General features: G+C 67.7%; 1 protein-coding gene across 1 annotated transcript in view; it reads right to left on the reverse strand.

The window, feature by feature from the left end:
* Positions 1-1256: 1256 nt before the first annotated feature.
* The window catches only part of KIF26A (kinesin family member 26A), a 40227-nt gene continuing 25077 nt past the window's right edge, over positions 1257-16406 (reverse strand). The window contains exons 5-15 of the mRNA XM_047079865.1: positions 14008-14197; positions 9641-9850; positions 9064-9157; positions 8539-8801; positions 8250-8433; positions 7976-8138; positions 7483-7645; positions 3975-6828; positions 3093-3298; positions 2429-2579; positions 1257-1476 (exon numbers count right to left, since the gene is read on the reverse strand). Of these exons, the coding sequence (XP_046935821.1) occupies positions 1295-1476; positions 2429-2579; positions 3093-3298; positions 3975-6828; positions 7483-7645; positions 7976-8138; positions 8250-8433; positions 8539-8801; positions 9064-9157; positions 9641-9850; positions 14008-14197 (4660 nt within the window). The 3' untranslated portion in view covers positions 1257-1294. The remainder of the gene's footprint in view (positions 1477-2428; positions 2580-3092; positions 3299-3974; positions 6829-7482; positions 7646-7975; positions 8139-8249; positions 8434-8538; positions 8802-9063; positions 9158-9640; positions 9851-14007; positions 14198-16406) is intronic.

Below are 16406 nucleotides of genomic sequence, written 5' to 3' on the forward strand. Positions count from 1 at the left end.
CGGTCTTTCCCTGCTCTGTCCCCTCTCGGTCTGTCCCTGCTCTGTCCCCTTGGTCTGTCCCTGCTGTCCCCTCTCGGTCTGTCCCTACTCTCCCCTCTCACCTGCAAGGTTGGTCCCTGAGGGCTGCTGCAGGGCCCACAAGCAGAAGGTAAGTCCCCTGCTGTCCTGGAGATGCATCCTTCAATGCCTTGAGGCCACCTCACCCCAGGGCCCTTGCAGGGCAGCTCGCCCAGTGAGCTCAGGAGCCATTTTAACAACCGATGCGTCTTTTATTCACAAAAGCTGCAGCAAGATGTTATCTACACATTTGTACAAAGGTTTGGACGCCCTTAGAAAATGCACAACGGTCAGAAAACAGAGCCCATTGTGCCGGGAACACATACCTCAGCAAATTCACCCCTGGTCTGCATTTGGCAAGAAGTGCCTCCCAAGGACCCCTGCCCTGCCCAGGGTGCCCCCCAGAAAGAGCCTGGCCTGAGGAATACCTTCCATAGAAAACCATAAAAACATAGATCATTTGTCTCCAAATTCCCACTGCAAATACTGCATTTATAGGCAAAATGATATAAAAATATGAACCTAACAGAACCTTTACAAAACCCTTATCCCCCACATTTTTTGTGTGTGTTTTGTTTTGTTTTTGCTCGTGGTTTTGGTAAGAATTCCTGCCGTAGAAGAAGGCGCCGTGTGCCTTCAGCTCAGCCCGTGGGTGCTGCCCTCCCTGTGTCCTCAGGACAGAGCAGGTCCTCGGGGAAGGGAAGGTGGGCCGTCCCTGCCCGGAGGACCCCCAGTTCCATCTGCACAGAGAACTGCACGCAGACCCAGGGCCTGGTGACCACTAGGGCCGGCTCTGCCGAGAGGAGACAGCTGTAAAGGAGAAGCGATCCTGACCTTCGGGCCTGCTGAGCCCAGAGCTGTCCTGCTACATGAATCTGCTTGGCTGGAGAGAGGCTCCTGCTGGGCACTTGGATGGCCACCGCGGCCGCCAGGCCACAGCCTGAGCACACTGTCTGCTGGTGTCTTGAGTCCTTAGCACCAAACGCAAAAAGGAGAGAAGTCCAGTTCAAGGTTAAAGGCACTTGTGTCGTTGTCTGGACGGTGACAGTCTCTGTCTCGCACGCTCGTTCCCTGTCCGCTCACTGCGCTCGGCCAGCCCCTCCCTCACGCTCCCTCGCCTCTGAGACCCCCCCCCCCACCCCGGTCCTTCAGCCGACCCTCTGCATCCTCCTCCCTCCGACCCCTACCACATCCTCGCTCCCTCCCACGCCCCCTCCGCGCACCCCAGTGCCCAGCCTCAGACGTCCACCTCCTGCGGCCCGGGCGTGGCGGCGGGGGCGGAGACGCTGATGTCAAAGCAGGTGACCATCATGACGTGGGCCTTACACAAGTTCACGCACTGCTCCAAGGCGGCCGTGGCGTGCTCCAGGGCCGCCAGGTACTCTGCTGACTCGGGCTCCAGCTCCGGGTCCACCTCGACTGGGGAGGGACAGCAAGCAGCTGGTCAGGCCAGGGGTTCCCACGGGGCCGAGGAAATGCTCCTCTCCCCTCCCGGCTTTTGGGTCCCTGTCTGGGCCAAGGTGAAGGTGAGCAACTGGAGTTCTAGAGGGAAGTGGCTGGCTTTGGGGCGCAGCAGGCAAGGGGCACCAGGGCGGTGGGGGCACACTGTAGACTCCTACAAGCCTGCGCCTCCCGCCTCCCGGGATGGGGAGATCAGTTCTCCTCCCAGCAGAGGGGCGGGGCTCACACTGCCCCTCCCAGCAGAGAGGGGCGGGGCTCACACTACCCCTCCCAGCAGAGAGGGGCGGGGCCACACTGCTCTTCCCAGAAGGGGGCGGGGCTCACACTGATCCTCCCAGCAGAGGGGCGGGGCTCACACTAGCCCTCCCAGCAGAGGGGGGCGGGGCCACACTGCGCTTCCCAGAAGGGGGCGGGGCTCACACTGATCCTCCCAGCAGAGAGGGGCGGGGCTCACACTGCCCCCCCAGCGGAGAGGGGCGTAGCCACAGTGCTCCTCCCAGAAGAGGGGCGGGGCTCACAGTTCCCCTCCCTGCAGAGAGGGGCGGGGCTCACAGTTCCCCTCCCAGCAGAGGGGGGCGGGGCCACACTGCTCTTCCCAGAAGGGGGCGGGGCTCACACTGATCGTCCCAGCAGAGGGGCGGGGCTCACACTAGCCCTCCCAGCAGAGGGGGCGGGGCCACACTGCGTTTCCCAGAAGGGGGCGGGGCTCACACTGATCGTCCCAGCAGAGGGGCGGGGCTCACACTAGCCCTCCCAGCAGAGGGGGGCGGGGCCACACTGCGCTTCCCAGAAGGGGGCGGGGCTCACACTGATCCTCCCAGCAGAGGGGCGGGGCTCACACTGCCCCTCCCAGCAGAGGGGGGCGGGGCCACACTGCTTCCCTCACAGCACCGAGGGGCCGGGGACTCACACTGCTCCAGCCAGCGGCCGGGCTCCACCATCAGCCGGCCCTGGGTCTCGGCCAGCTCCCCGCACAGGTGCTCACGCTTGGCCTGCACCTCTCGTAGCCTCTGCTGCCTGCGCTCAGCCAGCCGCAGCGTGGCACTGTTGCACGCCGGACCCTGGGGGGCAAGGGATGGGCGGGGTGGGGTGCTCAGGCATGGAGGGCAGCCCACTCCCATGCTCTCCCACCATCCCCAGCTTTGGAAGGAGGCTCTCCCTCCAGCCCCCAGGCCTGGGCCAATGTACGGTGGGGCCTCAGAGGTGGGCAGGGGTCAGACCTGGGCCCCCCACAAGGTGGGGCTCCCACCAGGTGCTCCCAAAGCAGCCTGCCAGTGCCTGGGCCCAGGTTGTGGGAAACAGCTGTGGTAAAAGCTCCATCAGATGCAACTCCAGGGGACAACAGTGGTGACCTCAGGACCCCTCGGACCACCCACTCTGCCCAAGTGGGCATCAGCGGCCACCACAGGTTCAGGGTTGGGTAGTGCTGGTTCCTACCTTCTCCACATCCTGGGAAGGCTGAGGGCAAGAGGGGAAAGTAGGGTCAGCTGGCCGCTGGGCCACACCCTCCAGGGCCCACCCTGCCATCCCAGGACCTCTCACCACCAGCCGCCCAGCCGCCCACTGGCCCTGACCTCAGGCGGATCCTCCCTCGGGAGCGGGCGGTGCCGCTGCAGCCGCTCCACGTCGTCGATCTCATACACCTTGATCTCGAAGGGCTCCTTCAGGGAGCCGGCCAGGGGCGGGGGCAGGTCCACCCACTGCCCGGGGAGGCTGGGCTTGCGGCCCAGGGCAGCCGTGTCGGGCATTGGGGCTGGGATCAGCCGTCTCCTCTGCAGACCTGGAACAGAGAACCGGGCCCTGGATGCACGGAGACTGGGGGCCCAGGCCCAGGCCCCAGCCCCGGCCCAGCCTGCCCAGGGCCCGAGAGAGAAGACAGCACCGGGGCCAGATCCAGAAATCCCCAGCCTCTCCAGGCCACTTGTCACCTGGACAGCCACTCCAGCTGCCCCTTACAGCCTCCTGGTTGGCCCTCCCCTGAGGGCAGCCCTCAATACCCCAGCCAGCCAGGCTGAGGCCCAGCATAACACTCCCTAGCCCAGCTGCCCCAGGACAGACTCCTGAGCCAAGCTTGAGGGGCGTGCCCCACCCATACCTCCCAGGATGTCCCTCCCTGCTCCCCCCTCCCACCCCCACCCCCACGCCACACACACACACACACACACACACACACACACACAGCAAGGAGCTGGCCCTGTCTCCCCAGGTCAGGGTAGGAGGCAGGAGCGGCCATGGCAGGGGGCTCCCATGCAGCTAGGCCCGAGCCCAGGGAAGCACCTGACTGGGAGCCCCAAATGCAAGGCCTCCCCCGGCTCCCAGTGCCCCGTCGGGGTGACCCACACAGACTTGCACTCGCCAGCCTGCTCTAACAGCACAGCCCCAGCCTCGGGGGTGGCAGGAGATCAGAGGTGGGCATGCGGTAGGTGCCAACAGCGGAGGGCAGCACCCGCACCCACCTGTGGCCCTCTTCTTGGGAGACCTGAGGCTTCGAGAGCGAGCGCCGGGGGAGGCGGCCCCACTGTCGCTCATGGAGTCGGGGGCAGAGGAGGCACTGCCGGTGGCCTCGCTGTCGCGGAGCACGCTCTCATAGCCGCTGCTGCCACCGCTGTGGTAGAACAGGGCGGTGCGGCCCATGGCGGGCGGGAGCTCGCCACTCAGCACGCTGCTGTTGTCGCTGCCGTGGCCGCTGCTGCAGCGCTGGGGCCTCCGTGGGGCAGTCACCTTGCTATAGGGGGAGGGCAGCGCCGGGCCCGCGGGCGGCCGCTCCTCCCCCACGTTCACACCGCTGTCACTGCCGCTGTCCGAGTCCACTGAGCCCCAGGGGGGGCCACCTCTGCCAGGGGCTCCGCTGGCTGCCAGCTCATTGACGCGGCTATGGGCGGCCCGGAGCGCCTGCTTGGTGCCCATGATGGTGCCGCGGCTGGCCTTGGCCCCCATGCCAGGCACTGCCCGTGGGGCCACCCGGGGCGCCATCACGGGGCCACCGGGGGTCCTGCCCACTGCTGGGGTTAGTGGCTTCACGGGAACACCCAGAGCCCTCGACCCACCAGCTGCTAGGCTGCGGCCCTTGCCCCCTGCGGCCGGGGGCTTCGGGGCCCCCACTCCCTTGGCTGGGCTGCCCCTACAGGCGGGAGTGGGCCCAGGTGTGGGGCTGGTGGACGGTACACCCAGCCTGGGCACGGCCCGGGCTGGCCTCCCGGGAGCTTCCCTGGCCTTGCCGCTGCTGTGCCCCAGGAGCTCACACCGCTCCAGAGAGCCGTGGGTGGTGGCACGGGACACTGCCTCCGCCTTGCCAGCCCTGGCCTTCAGGCTCGACGTGGCCCTGGGGACGGAGTGGTCAGCCCGGCCACCGGGCCTGGCCTCCTCCTCCCCTCGGGGGAGGGCGGCAGCCGCAGGTCGCGAGAGGCCCCCGGCCTGGGGAGCGGCCAGAGCTGGGCCACTCTTGTGCTCCAGGCTGGATTTGCGCACAGGAGGGGCTGGGGGGGCCGCCCCGCTGGGCCTCGGGAAGAGGCCTCCCTTGGGGACCACACTTTTCTTGCGGCTGGGGGCATCCTTCAGGCCGCCCAAGCACGCAGCCGCGTCGGCCAGGGCGTCCCGGCAGGATGTGGTGGGCGTGCTCACACCCAGTGTGGTGGCTCCCCTCCGCAGCGGTGGGATCTGGGCCACGGCCTCCGGCCTGTGGCCTGCCCTGGCTGCCACCTCACAGCCGTCCACGACCCTGCGGGCACAAGGCAGCACGGGGGCCGGGCTGGAGGCCCTGCCGGCAGAGACCCCCTGGAGGGCACCACATTCATCTGCCCGCAGCAGCCAAGGGTCCTCGAACGGGCCTCCGGGGCCCGGCGGGCTCGGGGCCAGGCGAGGGCAGCCTGCGCGGCTGGCCGCCGAGGGAGTCCTCGGTTTCCGGGGAAGGCTGGAGTGGATGGTCTGCGCCGGGGCTGCCCCCCATGGGGACACGGCCGGGCACTCCCGGCCAACTCGGGTGGGGGCTGCGGCGGCCGCTTCCCCAGGACGAGGACTCCGGGCCGGGCCAGGACTGTCCGATGGCCCGTGCTCCGGGAACCGACAGCGGCCATCATCCGGGCAGCCGCCCAGGACGGGGGGGCCCAGAGGGTCGGGCCTTGCCGGCGAGTCAGGGCCGGCCCCGAAGGGAGGCTGCGGCGCGGGGCTGTGGCGATCGTCCGCGCGCACGCTGACCTCGCTGAGCCGAGAGCTGATGGAGGAGCCCTGGCTGCTCCCGGCCCAGGCTGCGCCCTCTGAGGGCCCGCCGGGCGCCTGGGCGGTGTAGGCATCGAACTCGTCGTTGATACTGCTAATGATGCTCACGGGCCTCGAGCCGGAGGCCAGAGCCTGCAGAGAGCAGTTGCTGCCGAAGCTGGCCAGGCTGGCGGGGCGGCCGGAGCCGGTGAGCCCGCCCAGAGACAGCTCCTCCACCACCGTGAACACCAGCTCGTCCTCGCCGTTCAGCTCCACGGGCTGCTGCAGGGTCACCGTGGTGGTCAGCAGGCCCCGCTCCAGACGGCGGCCTCGTGCAGACGGGCGGGGGCGGCCGGTCTGCCCGCTCATGCCCACGGGGGGCGTCCGTGCCGCACCATCCGCGTCCGCGCCCCCGGGGTCCTCGGGGGCTGGGCCGGCTTCTGGCTGCCGAGGAGGCGGAGGGGCCGGGCCGGGCAGTGGCCTCCCGCCTCCGCCCGCGGCGACCTTGTCCGGCCCGGGCGGCGCAGGCCTAACGCTGCCTCCCTCCCTCTGGTCGGCGCTGGCCCTGGAGGGCTCTGGGGCACCCCGGTGGGTGTCCGGGCCGGGGCTGCCTCGAGGTGTGCTGGCCGCCAGCGGGGAGCCCACAGCCTTCCTGGGGGCGGCGGCCTCGGGCGGGGAGGGCCTCCTGGCCCCGCAGGCCGGGCCGGGCTGGGCCCCACTGGCGACGCTCAGGGTTTCAGAGGGGCCCTCGCTGCCGTCAATGCCCTCCAGACGCTCCTGCAACTCGGCGAAGGTGCTACAACGGAAGTGGTCGGCGTCTCGAGGGCCCTGGGAGGGCCTGCGGCGGCTCAGCGCAGGGATGATGGGCACGAAGTCGGGCGGGCCCTCGTTGTCAGTGAGCTCGCGGTCGGACAGTGCCGTCCCGCCTGGCCCCACGTAGATGACGGTGTCGCAGGACTGCTCACTGCTGGACGAGCACTCGGGGTCTCCGGGTGAGCCGGGGGCCAGGCGGCCAGGGTCAGGGGCCATGGAGCGGCGGAAGGGTCGCAGGTGCGGTGGGCGGCGGGCGCGGCCTTCCTCACAGGAGCTGTCCCCGCCCGAGGAGCTGGACGCGTACTGGGGGCAGAGCAAGCGGGTGAGCGGCCGCCTTACCCACCGCTCACCGCCCCCCCCGCCCGCCCCCGCGCCCCGGCGACACGTGCCGCTCACCGCCCGGGAGGACGCGATGGCAGCCACGGCACCGGGTGGCCCCTGGGGTGGGGCCGCCGCAAGCACCAAGCACAACCGCGCCTTCTCCGGAGCCCAAGGAAACAGCATTAAGCCGAATCACAGGGACGCAAGGACACGCGGCCACAGCCACACCACCCGTAACTGCGAATCCAGGATTCAGACCCAGGTCCATGTGACCCCGGGGTGGCCCTCACGCCACCCTCCTGCCCCTCCGAGGGCTGCCCGGGAAGTTTTCTGCTGGTTGGCGCCCGGGGGCCACGGGGACCCCGCCAGGTTGCCCGGACCACAGGCCTACCCCTGTGCCGGAGACACAGAGGCCAAGCAACCCCAAGCCCCCCTCGGGGACAGGCTCCAGCCCTGCGTCAGATGCCCAGGGCCCAGGCCCGGCTCCCTACCTTCTCTGGGCAGAGCCCCACGGGGCCAACCAGAGACGGGCAGCAGGCTCCCCACCCCGCCAGGCAGGGGCCCTCAGAGGACGCAGGACCCCGGGGGGGGGGGGGGTCCTCAAGGCGGGAGGGGCAGGAAGGAGGCGGAACAGACCTTGACCTTCTTCCTGCGCAGGCGGTGAATGCGGGCAGCCAGCTGCACGGTGCTGAGCGTTTCGGCATGGCGTGCTGGCGCGTCCGAGACGTGGGCGATCATGGTGGCTCGGCAGCTGGGGGCGGCCAGGGACTCACGCAGTAGCATGGTGAGCCTGTGCTCCCTGGGGGCGAGGGTTGCTCAGAGGCTGAGGGCCTGGGGAGGGGACGTCAGGGTGGGAGGCCGGGCGTGTGGGGTGCTACGGGGCGGGGGGCGGGGGAGGGCAGGACACAGGCCCCTCGCCGGGACGGGGCCGTGCCTGGAGCCCAGGCTCCGGTCGGGCAGCCACCCCGTGGGGCCCCCCCCCCGACGGCAAGTCCCGGCAGACGGGGACGAACAGAGGACCAAAGAGCTCAGGGGTCCAGACGTACTGGGCAGGCCCGCCTTGCCCTCGGCTGGTTCCCGGGGGCCACCCCAGGGCCGGAGCCCGCCCACCGAGGAGCCCGCCATTCACCTGTAGGGCACGTGCTTGGCTCCGCTGACCAGGGCCAAGATGACGCTGCCCAGAGCCGACAGAGACAGGCACGGGGGGCCCCCGGAGGCCTCGCCGCCCCTGCCGGGCGCCCCCTCACAGCTGCCCAGGTCGATGAGATGCAGGCGGCTGCGGCCTCCAGACACTGAAACCACAGGGCGGGAGGGTGACGGCAGGGCCCCAGGGCACCCAGGCCCCCCCCCCCCCCGCCCGGGCACGGCCCTGCGGACGGGAGCCACGCCGGGCGGACACCTACTTCCACCGCGGCCGCACTTCTCCATGCGGTACTGGTAGACGTGCAATGTGAAGAGCGTGTGCGAGCCGCACCGGGCGCCCTCGCTGCAGCCGGGCCGGCTGGTGCTGCGGGCCGCCAGCGCGGCGTCCAGGTAGAAGGCTGCCTTCTCGGCCGTGGGCGCCCGGAGCTCGCTCTGGTTCTGGAGCTGGGGACAGACGGAGGGGACAGCGCCCCACAAGCTGCGGCCCGCGCCTACCTCCCCACGGCCCCCTCGCAGCCCCCCGAGACCGCACGCGGGGCCGCGGCGTACCTGAGCCCCACACCCCGGGTCCTCGCGCAGGTACACGCCCGGGGACTGGGCGTCCTGGAGGCTGCCGGAGGCCACCTCGGCCAGCAGGTCCCGCAGGCTCTCGTCGGGGCCGCACACCTCCGCGGCCGACACGCGGACGGAGAAGCGGGTGCCCGTCCTCTCCTTGCGCTCGTCGATGAGCCTGAAGAGCCATGAAATGGCGCAGGGCACGACACCCAGGCTCTGAGGCGAGCTGTCCTTCCCGATCATCGTGTAGGACTTGCCTGGGGGCCACGTGGGCGTGTCAGGGCCCCCCCACTCAGCCCGGCATGCCCTGGGAGCCCAGCCACACCCGGCCTCCTCCCTGGACCTGCCCGGGGCCCTCGGGGCCGACTGGGGGCCACTGAGACCTAGGGGGCCTCCTCCAGTCCAAGGCCCCCTGCCCTCCAGGACGACAGGGTTTGGGCTTTCCCTCCGTGCAGCCCCCTCCCCACCGGGAAATGAGGCCCAGAGACTGCAGAGAGGGGATGAGGGGGGGATGCTTACCAAGGCTCATGTGGCCAAAGGAGAAAATGCAGCCATCAGCCCCCCCGACCACTGCCTGGAGCACGTCAGCCACTGTCCCGGAACAGACCTCAGCCTGGGAGGGGGGGGCCCCGGGTGTCAGGAAGGCACCAGAATCGAGGGAGTCGACACCCAGCCTCCCACCACGCCTGTCTGTCCCCAGCTCACAAGGTGGCCAGGCCGGCACGCACAGGACCGAGGACACAGACCTCCACGTGCACACGGGACACACACGGATGGGATACAGACACACAGCGCACAGGGCGTGAGCCGCCAGGCACACAACTCACACCGCCGTCGTGGAGACCACACCACACCCCAGGCACTCACGCACACCCAGCACACAAGCCTTCCACAGAGCCCACCAAAAATCGTGCACTTCCCCAGGCCAGCAGCAGAGAGTCGGAGACCCCCTGGGCCGGGGCCAAGGAGGAAGGGAAAGCAGAAGGGGCCGGGCCCGGGCCGCTGGCCTCGCTCTTGCCGCCCTCCTCCTTCCTCGCCGGGCAGCAGGAGCAAGCACGGGCCCGGCCCCGGCCCTGGGGGTGCCCGCCGCCCTCACCTGCTCCGAGTCCTGGGGGAAGACCGCATCGAAGGCAAACATCTTAGGAGCCACAGCGGCAGCTCGTCGGGGGCCCGAGCTTCCCGGGGGCCCGGCGGCCGGGTCGTACAGGGTCACCTGCTTCTTACGCGGGTCCACCTTCAGGAAGGACGTGGGCTCGGCCGAGTGCTGCGCCCCCTGTGCCGGCCAGATTCGCAACATGACCTTCACCTGGCAGGGGAGGCGGGAACGGGCATCTGAGCAGCCGCCCGCCCAGCGGCCGCTAATTACAAGGCAGGAGGAACTCGCGCGAGTTGAGACAGCGGGCCAGGCCCCGGCACGGGGATCCCCACCGCAGGAATGTGGATGCCTGCACCCCAGCTCCAGCCGGAGCGGATCCCGTAAGACATCAGCCAGGCAGGCAGAACGCGAGGCTCAGTGACAGGATGGGAGCCTGGTGTGGGGGGCAGTCAGCACAGGAGGAGGAGCAGGGGCCAGGACAGGGGAGCACGGGGTGGAGGAGCATAGGAGGAGCATGGGGTCGGGGAGGACAGGGCGGGGGAGGGGGTTGGGTGGCGGAGGACAGCAGGGGGAAAAGTCAGGAGTGGGGGAACAGGCTTTGGATGCCCCCGTGAGCACAGGGATGGAAGTGTGGCACCACAAGTGCACCCGCCTACCCTCGATGCGGGGTTTCTGGCCCGCTCACTGACTCAGATGCAGAGCTGGAAGCTAAGCGAGCTCAACCCGAAGGCACAGAGCCCCTGGGACCAGACGGAGCCCCTGGCACACACACGGCGCGGCTCTCGGCCCAGCGACCCCCTCCCAGGCCCACCTCCATCCCAGGAGGGAGGAAACACTGACAGGTCACACAGCCTGAGACCCAATCCCAAACTGAGGGCAGAGGGAGGAGGACGGAGGGAGGGGCAACCAGAACAGGCCGCAGACACAGCCACCCCCCCCCCCCCCCCGCCGAAGGAAGATGCACAGGCCACACTCCTGCCCACGGAGCCCGGCCCCGGGGTGCTGCCCCGCACCCCCACCTCAGCGGCCCCAGGTCAGCAGGCCGTCAAGCGCAGCTCCCAGGAAAGCAGGCGCGGGATGGGGACTGGGGCAGCCCCCCAGCGAGGACTCCCTCCCCACGGCCGGAGCAGGGCGGCCCCAGCCCCCATGTCGGTCCAGCCTCTGCCTCCTCCAGGGAGCCCCTGCCTCTAGCCCCTCAGCCAGGGTCCGGCACAGGGAGAGGAAGAACAAAGGCACAAAAGGGGGCCGGCTGGAGAGCCATGATGCCCTGGGAGGGGAAGCTGGGGGAGCCAGCCGGGGACCCAACCCAAAACCCCACACACTGGCAGGGTCCCGGCCAGCAGGAGGACACGGTGATCCTCCCCAAGAAAAGGCTCAATTCTGCCAGGAGGTGTTGGCGACACTGAGGCCTGGCCAGGGGGGCACAGGTGGGGGAGTAGAGGAGAAAGAACAGGGCAGGATGGGGGAGGGTGTTCGCCTGGGGGCTCTGGCAGGTGACCGCGCGGCCTCAGCTCCCGCGTGACCCTAAAACCAACAATAGGGGGCGCCTGGGTGGCGCAGTCGGTTAAGCGTCCGACTTCAGCCAGGTCACGATCTCGCGGTCCGTGAGTTCGAGCCCCGCGTCGGGCTCTGGGCTGATGGCTCAGAGCCTGGAGCCTGTTTCCGATTCTGTGTCTCCCTCTCTCTCTGCCCCTCCCCCGTTCATGCTCTGTCTCTCTCTGTCCCAAAAATAAATAAACGTTGAAAAAAAAAATTAAAAAAAAAAAAAATAAAACCAACAATAGACACAAAGGTGTGCCCCCCATCCCCCACCCCCCACCCCCGTGCCGGGCTCCGCGGAAGACTGGCATCCACACAGCTGGACCACCAGCCCCGTCGCCCCCAAGGGAACAGAGGCTCAGCGGGGAGGGGGGCCGGGACCCGGCCCCAAGAGCCCAGCGCAAGCTGCACTGCAGACACCCCAAAACCTGCGTGGAGAACAAACACCCCAAACTACGTCTCGTGCAGGGCCGTGACCACGATGCGCCCCCGCCGTGAACTGGGGCGCCTCCTGGGAGGGGCGCCAGACCCCACTTTCTGCTGAAGGACACCACCTTCCACTCCCCAATGAAGTCTTCGATTTCTCCGCCACAGCGTAAATCAAATTACCAGACTCATTTCAGAGCCCATATTTTTCACGGATTTAATTGTAAGTGACAGATACATACGCGGGCAAGATTGGTTTACTGTGGGTAGTTCCGCGAGGCCCGTCTTCTCCCCTTCAGCACGTGGCAAATTGACATGCAAAATCGCTCCAGGAAGGGGGGGTACGTTCTCAGGGGAGAAGCGGAAAGAAAACACTTTTCTGCTGCACTCCCCGAACCTGGGCTCCGTCGGGCGAGAATCGATTCCTTTATTCCCCGACGACACGAACAAAACTATTTCATTTCCAAATGCTGCTGCCAAGCAGACGACAACGTGCACTTCGCGGTAATTTCTGGCAATTTTTTTTTCGGCATGAACTCCTGGCCACTTCAGGAGCCAAATGGGCTGTGCAGATTGGAGGGGGTTCCTAGGGGGTGAGGCCCTCCGCCTGGGCTCCTGCAGGGCAGGAAATGCGCCCGGTGCTGCCTTCTGGAGCCAGCGACATTCATCCCCACTCAGGGACCCACGGCCTGGCCTGCGGGGAGGGCGCAGAGCGGCCGCCCGGGGCCGTCGCCCTGTCCTAGCCATTGTCTGCAAGGATCCTGTCATCACGGCCAGGAAATGACAGGGTCTTTGCACCAGACAAGGGCATCAAGTCTCTTCCCCAAATGTTCAGATATTACAAAGAGCCGCGGAATGCTGCCAGGTAGGGAAAAAACACGTTTTGCATAAAAAAGGGCTTCTACTCCTAAGAGGTGGCCCAGGCGGGCGAGGGGGGAGGGGCGCCGCTCAGCACCCACAGAAGCGATGTCTTTTTTAATACTGCAAGATGATGAATTACCTTAAGTAGCACATTAATGTCAGGAATTGAGTGTAATCTAACTTCTTTTCTGTGACAATATTAAACGCCTTTCAAGAGGCATTTCTGACTATGCGACATTCGTGCAAATAACAGCCCGGGAGCCAGGGAGGGGGCACTGGGTGGGCAGGGAGTGGACTGGGGGACAAGGGCTCCATGCGGAGGGACGGGGGCAGGGGGTGGGGAGGGGGCTGGTGTACCACGGAGGAGACCCTGCCCCAGAATACTTGGGTGGGGACCCCAGAAGGAGGTGGCAGAGGCTTGCTACCCCCCATAACACGCCTGAGACACGAGGCCCGCCCTGCCCACCACCCCCCCACTTTCAGAGAGAGCTGGCCGAGGGAGCCAGCGACAAGGGAGGAGGCCAAGGTCAGAGCTGTTAGAGCCCTGTCCCGCAGCCACTCTGCTCAGTCGGGGTTCGTGTCCCCGACACATACACCTGCACGTGGGCGGCGCTGAGGTTCCCAGGACCACCTACGCGGAGAGGCTTGTCGGGGTGACAGGCGTGAGAGAAGGCTTCTAGCAAGAGCTGGCTGGCAGTCGCGTGAGGAGGAGGGGCGCGGCGGGAGGGCGGGGGGGCGGGGAGCGTCAGGGGAGTGGTCTGGGGAGTGGCTCAGGCCCCGGGCCCGGGGACCCTCTGTGAACACATCAGACCCCTCTGCAGCCCAGGCGGGTGGGGCAGACCGAGCCCAGGGGAGCATGGACCCAGCCAACCAGCCTCTGCAGGGTGAGCCTCTGGGCGCTGGAGAGGCTGCGCCCTGTGCCCGGGTGGGTGGCCGGCCGGCCGGGGGCAGGGGTGTGCGGCAAGGGGGCCACCCCAGTCCCAACCACCCTCGGGGAGGCACCTGGGAGCGGCCAGCACGCAGAGTGTGGGCAGGAAGTCAGGGGAAAATGTCGGGGTACACACTCAGGGTCAGGTCCAATGCTCACCCCCACGGCTGTGTGACTGTGCCTCAGTCTCCCCACCCTCCATGGGCACAAAGAGCCCACCTCACAAAGAGCCCAGCTAACGTGCTCACGCAGACCCCACACGTGCAGGGCCCCGATCCGGCCAGGGTGTAGTTCCCAGCAAACCACATGGGGCCAGGACGGAAACCCAGTCTGGGCAAAAGGCCACGGGAGCCCTGGCTGTCCCACCCCACTCTGAGGCCACAACATGCCCCTGGGACCCCCACCGCAGTCTCCTAGGCTCTTGTTGCCACCCAGAGCAGCCAACGTGGGCCTGGGCCTCAGTCTCCCCGTCCGTATCCCACCTCATCCAAGCTGGGAGGAGGAAGCAGGATCCTTCCGCCTCCTGCGCCCCCTCCCAGCACCTACTCAGACACCCCTGGCTTCGTCCCAGCCACCAGCCCCCGGGGTCACCGCCAATCAGGAGCAGGCCTACCTTTCCGACACCGCCGAGGTTGTCCTTCACCTTGGAGGCGGCCCTGAGCAGGCAGGGGGGCGTGGGGGGCGGCCACAGCTGCAGGACCCCGCTGAAGTCCGTGGGGTAGGGGGAGACTCCGCGGGCAGCAGGGGCTGGTGGCGGATGAGGTTTCTTGCGCTTGGAGGCCAGGCTGAGCTTCTGGGCAGCCCTGGGGAGGGGAGGACGGGGGCCGGTGGGGGCACTCAGTGCTGTCCTCCTCACCTGCCCCGCCCCGGGTGCGGCCCCACAGCCCGGTACGGGCCCCTGGGCTGGGGTTGCTGTGTCCTATCCCTGGCGGCTGGCTCAGTGCAGGCCGGGTCTCCTCCAGCTGCCCTGGGTCCCCTGCCCAGCAGCTGCTGGGGGGACAGGGAGGGGGGGTGGCTGGAGCGTGCTGGGGTCAGCCACTCCTAGTCCGGGGCACCCAGGCGTGTCGACTTAGTCTCTGTGCCTCGGTCTCCCCATCTCTAACATGGGTTGCCATGACCAGCACAGGCTCTTGCGTGCAACCCTGACGAGCCGAAGGGTTCGAAGCACCCTGCAAACCGGAGGAGCTCAACAAAACCTAGTGTTCCCATGGTTACCGTGGCCCCCGGCCCCCTCCCCACCATACCGGCACCCTCAGCCGGGCACTCGAGCCCTGCACGGTGTAGCCCCACCGACCCCACAGCACCCCCGGGGAATGTGCAGACCCCCTGAGTTTTAACCCACCCCGACATCTGGTGCACGTTTGAGAAGCACTGTTGTGAACCCCCAGGGGACCGTCACAGGCACACGTGCCCCACGGGCCCACCACGCTCCCACGGGGGCTCCCGCAGGGGCTCCCGCAGCCGTCCAGCACATCCTCCCCCGGCACCACGCTAGAGTTGGCTCGCGTCAGCCCCCGGAGCCCGCACCCTCCACTGCAGGCCACCAGGCTGCCCGGCACCCACCCCAGGCTCCCAGCACGGTGACACCAGGTGACACAGATACGAAAGAACACACCGTGGGCCCCGGAGCGCGTTCAGGCTCCGTGCCCGGTGCGCAGATGGCCTGGCCTCATCACCTCTCCACGCGGGTGGGGCCCCCGTGAAAGGGGGGCAGCCGGGATGTGATCCGAGCTCGGGGCTGAAGCACCTGTGGCACCCGCAGCTCCTCCTCTCTTCTGCACCCCGCGGTGCCCGCCCAGCCCTCAGCCAGCCTCCCGCTCAGCCATCTACCGCCAGCGTTTTGCTTAACCCCACTCATCTTTAATAGGAGTTGTCTTTTAAGAGACCCCAGGGACGGCTTTCCTCCTAGTGAGGTGTCATGGCGGGAAATAAAAGTAATCTACGATGCGTGGCGGGTCCTTAATAGAGCGGTGGCCGGTGGTGCCGATGCGTGCCCGGGCCGGGTGGGGCGGGGGTGTGGACAGTGGAGCCCACAAGCTGTCCAGGAGGAGCCCAAGCATCTGGGGGCGCAGGGAGCCCCGAGCCGGGCCACCGGGCTTCTCTGGCCACAGACCCACAATAACCCGATTCCCGACTGAGCCCACGTACTTGTAAACCTCAGAACTCCCTGCAAGGAGAAGACCTTCGTCCCACCCCCCACTGCCTGAGAATCACAGCAAGTCAGGGGCAGAAGGGGCCTGGCAGCATCACCTGAGGGCAGGGGACAAAAGCCACTCTGAGAAGGCAAGGCCTCGGCCACAGCCCAAACTTGAGTGTGACCTGTCCCCGGGGGTCAGTCAGGGCCAGCAGGGCAAGGACCAGGGAGACCTGGGCAGGGGCTGTGGGAGGAAATGAGGCCATTTCATCAAAGCCTCGGCTCCTGGGGCTCCTCCGCCCGGCCCGCTGCCCAGCCTTGGACTCCTGTCCTGGACCCCAGCCACCCCGGGTTCCGCAGAGGCTTCCTGCCAAGCACTCGGGGGTGGGGGTGGGGGGGTGCTGTAGCAGGACTTGGAGAACATTAGCGCCCAGCAGGCAGCCCGGCCCCACCTGCCCCACACTGCCCCCAGGGGCTGAGGTGGCCAGGGAGGGCGGGACTCTGAAGGACTAAGAGGCCCCAGGATTCATTTCCTCCTCTGTAAATAGGTACAGTGGTGCTCATTCCCAGGATTTCAGGAAAGCCCAGCACGGACGGGCCGCCCAGCACGAGCGTGTGGAGGGTGTCCACCAGGCCCTCAGGCCGATGGAACAGGTCAGCAGACAGCCCTGGCCAAGGCAGGCCTCCCCCACGCCAACAGCCAGTTCCCTGCTCCTCCCTAGGTCGGGCAAGGTCGGCCTGGGACCCTGGCGCTGTGGGGGGCGGGGCATCCTGAACCCACACTCCCAAATCTCCGGGGGACGTAGGGGCTGAGAAGGACCCAGGGTTGATGGGTAAGGTGGTGGAGGAGCACGGAGCAACTCCGGGTCACAGCCTCC

Source organism: Lynx rufus, unplaced genomic scaffold (assembly GCF_022079265.1).
Source record: "Lynx rufus isolate CCGP_SWC_20201006 ecotype Redwood Valley unplaced genomic scaffold, mLynRuf1.p SCAF_17, whole genome shotgun sequence".
Taxonomy (NCBI): Eukaryota; Metazoa; Chordata; class Mammalia; order Carnivora; family Felidae; genus Lynx; species Lynx rufus.